General features: G+C 40.7%; 1 protein-coding gene across 1 annotated transcript in view; it reads right to left on the reverse strand.

Moving 5' to 3' along the window:
• The window catches only part of Slc9c2 (solute carrier family 9 member C2 (putative)), a 69704-nt gene that overhangs the window by 21301 nt on the left and 35879 nt on the right, over positions 1-12524 (reverse strand). Inside the window, exons 15-17 of the mRNA XM_055624383.1 lie at positions 9712-9910; positions 8691-8879; positions 4893-5042 (exon numbers count right to left, since the gene is read on the reverse strand). Of these exons, the coding sequence (XP_055480358.1) occupies positions 4893-5042; positions 8691-8879; positions 9712-9910 (538 nt within the window). The remainder of the gene's footprint in view (positions 1-4892; positions 5043-8690; positions 8880-9711; positions 9911-12524) is intronic.

Raw genomic sequence — 12524 nt, forward strand, 5'->3', positions numbered from 1 at the left:
GAAAGAAAGAAAGAAAGAAAGAAAGAAAGAAAGAAAGAAAGAAAGAAGACGGGGAGAGACCAACCGACGGATGGACAGACAGAGGGACAGAGGGACGGACGGAGGGACAGAGAGACGGACGGAGGAACAGAGAGATGGAGGGGACCCTGCATTTCACTGTGCACCACTAAAAATATTCATACGCAGAGACCAATTTGGATATATGCCAAGGGAACAGCTATTTGGGGATTTATTCTGCCAAGAGTACAAAAGACAAGAGAAACGATGTGAACATGCCCTAGAAATGAGTTCATGATCCCTAAAGATCACTCCTTTCTTGTTTGTTTGTTTGTTCTCGTTTTGTTTTCTGTGGGTTGACACATGCAGGTACCTGCAATGTCTTCAGATACTGCATATCATGGGGCTACTTATAGGGAACCACTGGTCTGTCATCTGAGGCTTAAGCAAAGCAGTTTTTTTTTTTTCATTTTTGTTTTTTCTGTCTGTTTTGGGATTTTAAAATTAAACATAAAATAGGTCCCTTGCTTTGAATATGCAAATGAATATGTATTTTTATGAAACAGTTCAATATTAATAATAGTTATTAGACTTCTTTTTGGCACAAATATATTCATGTCCAGCCCTTTTTGCATTGTATAAGGCCCCTTCATGCAGAATTGAATTTATATTCACACTGAGACTCTGGGCAACAGTAACTCCCATCTGCTACTGGGCCTTTCAGTCTGTTACTTCTCTGCAGGTAAACTGCCAGGGTCCAGCTTCCAGAAACACAAGTTGCTTCGAAGGAAGCATCCATCTAAAACACACCTCAAGAAGCCATTTAAGTTCTTATTGAAGTCCTCTGTTTCTTAATCTTTAGATTCTTGAATGTGTGCAGGTATTTTGTCTGAATTTGTGTCTCCACCATAGGCATGCCTGGTACCTGTAGAAATTAGATGAGGGCACCAAATCCCCTGGGACTGGAGTGGGTGCTGAGAATTGAACCTGGATCCTCTGAAAGCATTAAGAGCCCTTATCCACTGGGCTCAAGCTCCCTGGTCTACTTAAAAGTGCCAGTGAAGGTCTGTTTTATACCTGCTTTTGAGGCAATTCCCTCTGCCCTCTCCTAAACATCTCAAAAACATTTGTAGTTCCCTCTTCAACTCATTTGTCTTTTCTAATCTTCCTCCTGAAGTCTTTTCTCCTGCTGGACTTCTCCATGCTCTCTGTTGTTGTTGTTTGTTATTGTTTGGAGAGGGCTGTGGCAGGGAAGGGACAGGTTCTCATTGTGTTACCCTGGCTGGCCCGGAGCTCCCTATGTAGTCTAGCATAACCTAAAACAATCTTCCCACTTTAACCTCCCATCTGCTGAAATTACAGTCATGAACCACCACACTGGAATCTTTATATTCTTTCTAAAGAAGATCAACCTAACCTTTCAGTAGCTCTTTTAATTTCATTCTCCATTTTTGAAAATAAATCAACAGGATAAAATTGTGTTCCACGTTAATGTTGATCCCATAAAGAAGATCAGTAACTTCATAATCTCTTTTCTGGCCAGAGGCTTGAGGCCACTAACCGTCACTGTGCAAGGTGGGCATAGCAAGAAGATACACTCTCCAGCCCTCTAGTACATAACAACCCATCGAAATTGCTGTGTTAAGGATTTAATGCTTAGGATTAAAACTCATTGCTGTGTTTAAAATCAGAAGTTTTATTTGAGCTTAGAAAGCGCCTCTCAACTATCATACCATTTAGTTTAGACTTTGGTCTACACTGACATCAAGAAGTATTGGAGTGAGGGAAAAAAAGAACAAAAGATAAGAGACAAATATAACATATATGAAATGAGACTTCAAGAAAGCAGAATTCATGCACAAAACAGAGAAAGTTTTAAAATAAGAGATCCAGAGACTATTAATTTTTTTAAGAAGAAAACCATTGCTTGGAGAAAGAAGAGATTTTAGTTTTTGAAGACGGAAACATGACTGTCACATTTTTAAGACAATGGTTTACTAGGTCCTCAGAAGAGCAAAAGGGAGACAACAGAGGACTGGAGGACACAGCCGAGGACTGGAAGATAAATCTGGAAAATCACCCCAAGGAGTTCTCATGGCAAAGGGGGGAAAAGTTGGAAGTTCTAAGAAAAGCTGAAACAAGGACTAAGCCTAGAGATCATCCATATGAATGTGATTAAATTATTATGGCAAGCAGGAGAGGTTTAACACAGGCTGTCTCTGACTAGGACTGGAGGAGCAAGCTGAGTCACATATTGGACTTTTTACTTGTCAACTCTTCTTGGACCAGTGGCTCATCTTTTACTTACTCAACTTTTTTTTTCCTCACAATTCCCCCCGTTAGTCTACTAAAAGCCGCCCTTTACATATACATCTATATTGTCATACTATATGCAATAAGCTACATACAGCAAGAAGAATCACAAAACAGCCAGGAAAACTATGTATAAAAGTTACAATCATAGTGTTTTACATCTTTGTATTTGGCAACCTTGAAGAGGAGAGAACCTCTTCTTTACTATCTTGGTGAATCTAAAATTCTGAGCCTAAATCAATCTCTATCAACCTAAAAACATCTATCTAGACTTAAAAACATCTTCTTAACTCCTAAAGCAACTAAGCTTAATTGTAAGACTATATCTATCTAGTCTTCAACTCCATCAGAGACTTGAGAAGAAATAAAATTATTAAAAGCACAGGCAAGCAGCTCCCAAAACTATAGAGATGACAGAGACAGTCTGCTGCCTGGACAGTCACCTAAAATTTCTACATGATGTTGGAGCATCATCTTCAGCGTTCTAGCTCGGACTATTTGACAGACTCTTCTGTGAAGCAGGAATTAAAAAGGACTTATCTACCTTGTCCTTACAAAGCTTGGCAGTCAACTCTCCTGCATCCAGTCTGCCCGGTTTTGGACAGTATTCTGTCTTTAATTGACATAAGGGCATTCTCTCACTCAGTGGCTAGCTTGTCACACATGAAGCCTTTGATGCTCTTTGAAGTGGCGTGGGGGTGTTTCCAGGAGCAGACTGCCTCATGTCAGAAAGTCTTAAGTTCATAAAATCTTTAAATGTCACATTGTGTAGATCTCCGAGGTTTTAGAAGACCATCTATCTATCTTACCTGGATTGTTTTCTTCTAGCTTTTTTTTTTTTTATCTGTCAAGCTAGGAAACATGTTTTTGTAATTAACTAAACTAGTATTAGCATGAGCTTTATTGTGTGACTGCTAATATGCATTTCTTAATTATCCTAAATAGTTGGTTATAACAGCTTTCAAAAGGACTAGAACTTAACATTGTAGTTTTAAGAGTTTCATAGGTACGATATCTTAGCATGTTGTAACCAAATATTATCTTAAATCTGTATCAATATCCAAAAATCTACACCAATGAAAACTTTAAATCTGTACCTATATACAATAGTCCATATTAGTGTAAGTGAACTATATTTGAGAATGACAATAGTACTAAGTTGAAGAGCAGATTCGATGATCTACCTTTATATCCTATTATTTCTGTATTACCCCTATATTAATCCCCACTTTCTTCTTCTCAACCCCTTTCTCCTTACCTATGAAGGAAAGAAGGATAGAGAAAAGGAAAGAGAGAAATTCCCGAGTCTAAGTTCCTAAACCTTGCTTTTTCCCTGATCAAGACTATTTCATAACTAACTCCACTAAATGACAACGAACATCCATAGCCCAACAGAATAACCAAAACCTACCCACCCCAACCTACGGGAATGAGACATTGTTCCATTCCAACCTAAGGGAATGGGACCTTTGTCTTCTTAAGATTCCTTTCTGCTGATTTGGGGCATAAGATGCCTTATTGGAGGGCCCAATGGAAATAAGGGAAAAGTGGTTGTTTAAGTTAGCGCTAACATTTGTGTCCAGTCTCCAAATGTTGAGAAATTCCAGCCAGAACCTCAGCTATGCAAAGCCAATAAATGTTGTTGGCTACAAAATCCTCAAGACTTATCATGCCTTTCTTTTAAATGGTACAGGTAAGATTGGTGTGCTATCCAGAATGGCTTAAGAAAGACAGATATCTTTCTTCTGCTCATGCAAGGAACAGAAAAAAAAAATCCTTAATTGATTCTATGCATCCTGTACCTACCTTACAAGACTGTGTATTTCTTGTGAGAGATCATATGTTTTCAGTGCAAAAGAACTAGACACTGGTGATGTTGGATCAGACCTGACAGGATTCATCCTGGAAGATGCTGAAATGCTGACACAGATATTCCAGCATCCTACACTGTTCTGCCTAAGACTGCTTCAGTTGCTCTTCATCAGAGCTTGCCTTCAGGACAGCTTCAAAGAAAGCTGCTGATCCCAACTGGTCCAGCCTTTCAGACTGCGAAACAGGACTTGACCTACTCAACTTTCACCTCTATCTCATCACCAGCACTGATTCCACAACCATGAACCTCACCATGAGGCTCCACCAGCACCCAGTTCAATTCTGGCTTCCTTCAGTGTTTTCAGTTCTCTTTCTGGTGTTTTTTGTTTGGTTTGTTTTGGTTTGGTTTGTTTTGGCTTTAGTTTGGTTTGGGTGGTTTTGTTTTGTTGTGTCCTGTTTTGTTGGAGATAGGGTCTCACATAGCATACCCAATTTCACCCACCCACACACAACCATGCATCCACATACGAGAGCACACGCGAGATCACAAGCCTGTGTGCGCACACCCACACACAAATTAAAAGTTCAGACTGTTCTCTGAAGCATCTTGTATAACAAATAGTTGAACCTGTTTGACTACTGAAATCTGTCTGTTGGTCAAATACCTGACAAACTGATCTTACAAGATATGAATACTCCTAAGTAAAGCCATTCCCATCCACACCATCTCCTCAAAAAAAAATTTAAAAAGGCCACTGCTTGTTTCTTACCTGATAGATTGATTCACGACCAGAAATTTGCCTTACCAAAAGTTTGGCATCTTCCTGACTTTTGACATAGCCTTTTGTAATACTGTACATCAAGCTGAGGCTCTTTTTGATCTGTACATCTGCCATATTGATTAGTATTGGTATTATAATCTGGAATAACAGGGGTGGGAAAATCATACATTTCATTAAGTGTATGTTCTCTCATGAGGCTCTAGTTTGCAATGGTTATGTGCATAAGCAGGGGTGAGTGTGGCTACAGGCCACAAAACCACGATGGAGACCTCACAGGAGGGCTAGAAGGCACTGAGGACAGTAGGGAGGGCAACAGAGCATGTGCGATGTAAAGTAGAAAAGAGCCTGGCAAGAGGGGAGTTACAAGAAGAGGAGAGGGTTGGGAGAGAAGAGGAGAATTAATAAAAATATAGTTCTATTTGAAAAATCCCATGATAATTTTTTAACAAAGAAAGGAAGAAAGACAATTGTGAAGAAAAACATTATCCCCAGCAAAGGTTCTCAGTGTCATGTATAGGCCAACAAAAACACGTCCAGGAACTTTCTAGAAATGCAGAGTTTGGGTCTCTCCCAGAAGTAGAGCCAGACGCTGCGGGGTGCAATCTAGCAGGGCCTGCCTCCAAAGGGTCTCTGATTCCACACACACTTGGGTTTGCAGTCACTCCCTAGAGAAATCAAAGTTTTATGAATAAATGACTCTGTGGCTTTAGGTGGACTCTCTAGCATGGCCCTGTCTCTCAGTCTCTGGACTCTCTGATTTCAGAAAGCACAAGCAGTGGATGGCCCAGTAACCCGGGTAACTGCTGGGGAAGAATAAACCTCCTCTCTGCACCTCGCAGGCCACCTTTCTTCCTTGTTCCACAGGTCTCTACTTTTAGGCCGAGGCCAGCCAGTGCAGGGACTTAAGAGAATAAGGGTCTCTTCTAACAGCTCTCCAGTGGCCAGCTCTGTGACCTTCAGCAAGTAACCTGTGACTCTGAGGACTCCATTTCCTCCTGAACAAAATGCATATAATACGTAAGGCCTGGAAATCTGCTGAAACCACTGTCAATCATACAACAAGGCTGTCAATCACAAACCACTGTCAATCACACAACAGAGAACATGCTGGTGGTGAGGAAATATTAAGAGGAAATAACAAGAAAATAGTAGTGAAGGAATTAAAAGAACAGAAGAAGACTTTCTTAGCTGCCTTTTGGACTATGAACTTGGGGTTGGGGATCTCGTTTAAAGAAAATATTTCCAAAGCTTTCCTCTGTGACACACTGATGCCCACTGAGCTAACCACAACTCCTAGGGCAAATAAGATCAAGATCCCCAATATTCTCCCAAGCTTCACTGAGGCTTCATTGAAGTTTCTTTTCAAAGTCACATTGGGCTGAGTCTAATTTTTAGGGCGCCTAGCTTTATGTAGAAGCCGCATCTACCTCACAAGGCTATCACAAGAGCGTAACTGGTAAGTTATAGAAAGTGCTTTACCCGGTTCCTGGCAAAGGGTAAACGCTCAAATAAAAAACCCAAATATATAATAATATTGATTTCTTAAATATACTTTATTAAGATTTTGTTCAGGCGGTACTAAACAGAAGGGCTATCTAATTGAGAATTGCTGGGGGCACTCTGAATAGATTTGTTGTTTAACAAGCTCCTCTAAACTGAAATATTCTATTCCGGAGGAAGGCTCCTTAAGACTCAGGAAATAAACCACTCAAAAGTATCAGAAAGTCTCTGAAACTCACAAGGGTCACAAAGCCTCTTCCTGGACTAGAGAGATGGCTCAGAGGTTGCGAGCACTGCTTGAACTTCCAGAGGCCCTGAGTTCAATTCCCAGCAACCACATGGTAGGCTCAGAACCATCTATAGTGAGATCCGGTGCCCTCTGCTGACTTGCATGCAGAACACTGTCTACATAATAAATTAATCTCAAAAAAGAAAAAAAAAAGCCTCTCCCCAAAATTATTTAATGGCAAAGACTGCTAGGAAAAGGAAACTTTGAGTCACCCACATCTCTGTAACACCAATAAACTCATAAGTTTGCCAGGGTGGACTGGAAATCATTCCTTTGGCCTGTCATTGATGACCCATTTGAGATGTACAGTCAGTTTTTCCACATCTCTGCCAAAAAAGTCACACAAAAATTTGGTTTATACAATAGTATATCTCTAAAACCTTATTCCATCTTTAAAGCTTTTCATAAAGTACTATTTCTAAAATAATTATCTTGTACCAGGTGTGGTGGCACATGTCCTTAATCCCAGCACTTGGGAGGCAGAGGAAATGGAATTTCCAAGTTCAAGGCCAGCCTGGTCTAAAGATTAAGTTCCAGGACATCCAGTGCTACAGAAAGAAACTCTGCCTAGGAAAAACAAAAATTATCTTAACCAGGTGCAGTGGCGCACACCTGTAATCCCAGCACTCAAGGGAGGCAGAGGCAATCAGATCTCTGTGAGCTCGAGGCGAGCAGATGGTCTACAGGGTTGGTCTACAGGATCTCTGTGAGTCCAGGGCAGCCAAGTCTATGCAGAGAAACCCTGTCTCAAACAAACAAACAAACAAACAAACAAACAGGATGAACATCGGAAGAGGGAGAAAACAGGAAACAGGACAGGAGCCTACCACAGAGGGCCTCTAAAAGACTCTACCCAGCAGTGTATCAAAGCAGATGCTGAAACTAATAACCAAACTTTGGGCAGAGTGCAGGGAATCCTATGAAAGAAAGCGAAGATAGTAAGACCTGGAGAGAATAGGAGCTCCACAGCGAAAGCAACAGAACCAAAATATCCGGGCACAGGGGTCTTTTCTGAGACTGATACTCCAACAAGGACCATGCATGAATATAACCTAGAACCCCTGCACAGATGTAGCCCATGGCAGCTCAGTATCCAAGTGGTACCCTAATAAGGGGAGCAGGGGCTGTCTCTGACATGAACTCAGTGGCTGGCTCTTTGATCACCACCCCCTGAGGGGGTAGCAGCCTTGCCAGTCCACAGTGGAGGACCATGCAGCCAGTCCTGATGAGACCTGATAAGCTAGGGTCAGATGGAAGGGGAGGAGGACCTCCCCTATCAGGGGACTTGGAGAGGGGCATGGGAGGAGATAAGGGAGGGAGGGTGGGATTGGAAGGGAATGAGGAAGGGGGCTATAGCTGGGATACAAAGTGAATAAACTACTATTTAATATTTAAAAAGACAATTATCTTGCATTTATGTGCACAAGATAGCTGCATAAAATCTGACTGTGTAAAGAGAATTCTTCCATGCTAAGTCCTAGCCTCAGGACTCATTTTGATTTCCAGTAGTTTGTATCACACATGATCACGTATCTTACAATTATGAGTCATGATACATATGTATGTCTCATATATGAACCCTTAGCTCATATCTCAACTCATAAGGCAAACATCACAGAATCAAAACTATTCCTTTAAGTGGATTTTACATATGCAACTCTGAATAGCAATTCTTATGAACACTAAATTTTTGTCATTAATAAATAGAAGGAAAATAAAAATTAGACATACAGATGAGGACAAAAAGAATGGGGTGTCAAGCCAAGGGTGTAGAGCCCAGGTCTCTGCCCTTGTCTAGGGAGATTGGGAAAACCTCTGTGAAGGCAAGGTGCAAGCTGTGAGAAAAACATGGTGAGAGTGCAAACCAAGCAGGCATCTATTAGAGGAACATTCTGGAAGACACAGCCCCTTCTCTTGTTTCTCTCCAAACAGTGAAGCTTATTAAATCATTTAGTAAACTGTACAGAAAAACCGTATTTTAACATAAGCAGCCTTACCTTGAAGATAGGAAAAAACCTGATTACTCTTAAATATCCTATCACCACTGTGACCTGGATGAGAAGCAAGCTGTCTGGTCTCAGCTTGATGAAGTACATGCACAGTATATCAACGATTCCAAAAAGTATGATGAAAAAATCCAAAGTATTCCAATTCTGAAGAAAATACTTCCTTTTTAAAATTAGTATCTGTTTAAAAAAACACACAAATAGAATGTCTGTTACTCCTTGACAACTATATATCGACATGTATAGGAAAATACTTAAAATTGAAGTAACCTAGAAATGAGTTGTATCCTAAATGTTACTTTTTTATTTTGTGTGTGTGTGTGTATTCACCTGAGCTTATGATTATGTACACCATAAGAGTGCAGGTGCCCATACAGTCCAGAAGAGAGCATCAGATGTTCAGAATCTGGAGTTACGGTTATGAGTAATTGTGAGCCACTTAGTGTGGATGCTGGGAAGTGGATTTGGGCCCTCTGGTAGGGTGGTGCCTGTCCTTAGCCACTGAGCCATCTCTCTAGCCCCATGAGTTACGGTCTAAAAGCTGAATTTTAAGGTGCTTGTCTAAAATTCCCCTAAGTTATTAATTTTCCACATCAGAATGCTTAATGTGGTTCAGAATTTTAAAATCGGTAAACACGGTTGTTGTAATACTATTAATAAGGAAGCATGGTGATCTACTATCACTGAACCATCTGTCTTGACATGTGGCTCTCCATCCAGTCCATTTGTATTTGTTTATTCATTTCCTGCATTATTTCAGGAAGAATTTAAGGGAGGCATCTATGTCTGAAATTTTCAGTTTTCTTTCACCTAATCCTTGGGAGTCTCTCTACCTTTATGAAACTTAGCTGATGTCCAAGACTGGGACTAAGGTTGTTAACATTCCAGGATCCCATCAGATGTAATAGCAAATAGCTTCTGATGTCAAGTTATTTAGGTAATAAGGTGGCAAAAGTAGATTCAAAATATCTTAATTATCTTTTATGCAACATATTTCTATTTTCCACAATACCTTCAGTGCTGATTCTAATGCATATAAAAACATAAAATAGTAGTTTATGGATATCAGTGCCGATACATTTAACTCTCTTGCAATTGGCCAAAAATGTATTATCACAGGGAAAATATACATTATTGTTACAACATGTGTTGCATATTCAAACTCTTCTGAAATTATAACACGATAGACAAAAATCAGAAATTTATTATTCCTGAAAAAAATAACAGCAAATAAAATATTAGATCATTGAAAGTATAACCAGTAAGCAGGGAAGTCCAACATCTGTCTAAACAAAAAAGAAATAATATGAAGTAGATAAGTAAGAATAACAAGCATACAGCAGGGCATGGTGGCACATGCCTTTAGTCCTAGCACTTGGGAGGCAGAGGCAGGCAGATTGCTGAGTAAGAGGCCAGCCTGGTCTACTGAGTGAGTTCTGGGTCAGCCAGAGCTGCACAAAGAAATACTGTCTCAAGAAAACCAAAACAATAATAGTAATAACAACAACAACAATAATAACAAGCATATTTTATACACAGATTATAATAGAGGAAGGCAAAAGGATGGCTCTGTTAATGGATATAATAAATCAAAAACAAAAAAAATGTAGCCAGAGTTTGTCTACTTTGTGGGTTCTTCCACCCCTTTTTTCAGCTTTTCAACCCTATAACACTAGATAGGAGACCAAAAAAAAAAAAAAAAAATAGAGAGATGAAAGGGGGTGATATTATCATAGACTACTTCCCATGCTGACTAGGAGCTCTGAGTTCCTTGGGGTAAGTTTGATATTTGCTGTCAGGATATCTAATTTCTTCTTATTGTTGTTTCTTCTTCACACATGACTACTTAACAAACTGCAACCAACAACGACCAACAGCAACCAGCCAACAACCCAACAACAACCCTGCTACCACCAACAATCCCGATACCCTCTGGAGAGTCCCCAGAATTCCAAACATCACACACTCACAGAAACTATCTGCAGCTTGCAAAATCACGCCTCTGCTAGAGAACAAGACAAGTCATAGTCAGCTGCTGTGGACAATCTGGAACACCCCCATATCCCATACCTGAGATTAAAATAAAAATATATTCTTACAATATTTGTGTGTTTTTTTTCGTATTTTATTTTTTTCTTATCAGTTACATTTTATAAAGAAACTAAAATTCTCACTACAAAGAAACAATAAGCATAGAGGAAAATATGTTATTTATCAGCATTGTTTAAAAAATTTTTTTTGTTGTTGTCCACTTTACATTCTGGTTGTAGCCCCACCCCTGTTCACCTCTAGTCCCACCCTCCCTGCCCTTTCCCCCTCCCATATTTCTCAGAAAAGGAACGGTCCCTTTACCACCCACCCCAGCTCATCAAGTCTCATCAGGATTGAGCAGGTCTTCTTTCCCCGTGGCCTGGCAAGGCATTCCTGCCAGGGGGAGATGATCAAAAAGCTGGCAAGAGAGTCTATGTCAGATACGGTTCCCACTTCCCTTACATGAGGACCCACATGAAGCCTAAGCTGCCCATCAGTTACATCTTTGTAGGGGGATCTAGATCCAGCCCATGCATAGTCCTTGGTTGATGCCTTATCCTCAGCAAGCCCCTCTGGGCCCTGGTTAGTTGGCTCTGTTGGTCTTCTTGTAGAGTTTCTGTCACCTCCAGGTCCTTTTCCAACTTTTTCCACAAGATGTCTACAACTCTGATAGCTTTTGTCTGCAACCTTAGTAGGGTATTTTTCAGAGTGTCAGGGGTTGGCAATCTCCCATAGGGTGGGTCTTTGGTTGGGCCAGGCATTTGGTTGGACATTCCCTTAACCTCTGCCCTATCTACTCTATCTTTATCCCTGCACATCTTGTAGGCAGGGTAAATTTTGGGTCAAAGTTTTTGTGGGTGGGTTGGTGCTCCCCTCCCTCTGCTAGGAGACTAGTCTAGTTAGAGGATGTCCTCTTCAGTCTCTCTGGCCTCTGCTATTAGGAGTCTCCGCTTGAGTCCCCCTCATATCCTCCCAGGAGCCTACCCTGACTTAGGTCTCCAGCTTGTCACAGAGATGTCTCCACCCTCAGTTTCTCTTTTTCTCTACAGGCCTTCTTTCCTCTTGTCCTCACTCTCCCCAGGATTTGATCTCCACCCCCTTAATTCTCTGTGCCCCTCTCCTATCTTGTTCCCTCTCCTCAGCCACTACCTCTGTCAATTCTATTTCCCATTTCAAGTTATATTTATGCATCCTCCCTTGGATCCTCAGTGTTACTTATCTTCTTTGGGTCTGTGCCTTGTAGTATGTTTATCCTGTACTATATAGTTAAAATGCACTTATAAGTGAGTGGATACCATGTGTGTCTTTCTGGGTCTGGGTTACCTCACTCAGGATGATCTTTTCTAGTTCCATCCATTTGTCTGCAAATTTCATGATTTCTTTGTTTTTAAAAGCGGAGTAGTATTCCATTGTGTAAATATGCCACAGTTTCTTTAACCATTCTTCAGTTGAGGGACATCTAGGTTGTCTCCAGATTCTGGCTGTTATAAATAAAGCTTTTGTGAACATAGTTGAGCAAATGTCCTGGTTGTATGGTGGATCGTCTTTTTAGTACATACCAGGGGTGGTAGCACTATTCCCAATTTTCTGAGAAAGCATCAGATTGATTTCCAAAGTGGTTGTACAAGTTTGCACTCCCACCAGCAAGGAAGGAGTGTGCCCCTTTCTCCACATCCTAGCCAGCATGTGCTGGCACTTGAGATTTTGATCTTAGCCATTCTGACAGGTGTAAGATGGAATCTCAGTCATTTTGATTTGCATTTCCCTGAGGACTAAGGACGTTGAGCATTTCTT

The sequence above is a fragment of the Psammomys obesus genome, unplaced genomic scaffold (genome assembly GCF_907164565.1).
Source record: "Psammomys obesus unplaced genomic scaffold, mPsaObe1.curated_primary_1811, whole genome shotgun sequence".
Classification (NCBI taxonomy): domain Eukaryota; kingdom Metazoa; phylum Chordata; class Mammalia; order Rodentia; family Muridae; genus Psammomys; species Psammomys obesus.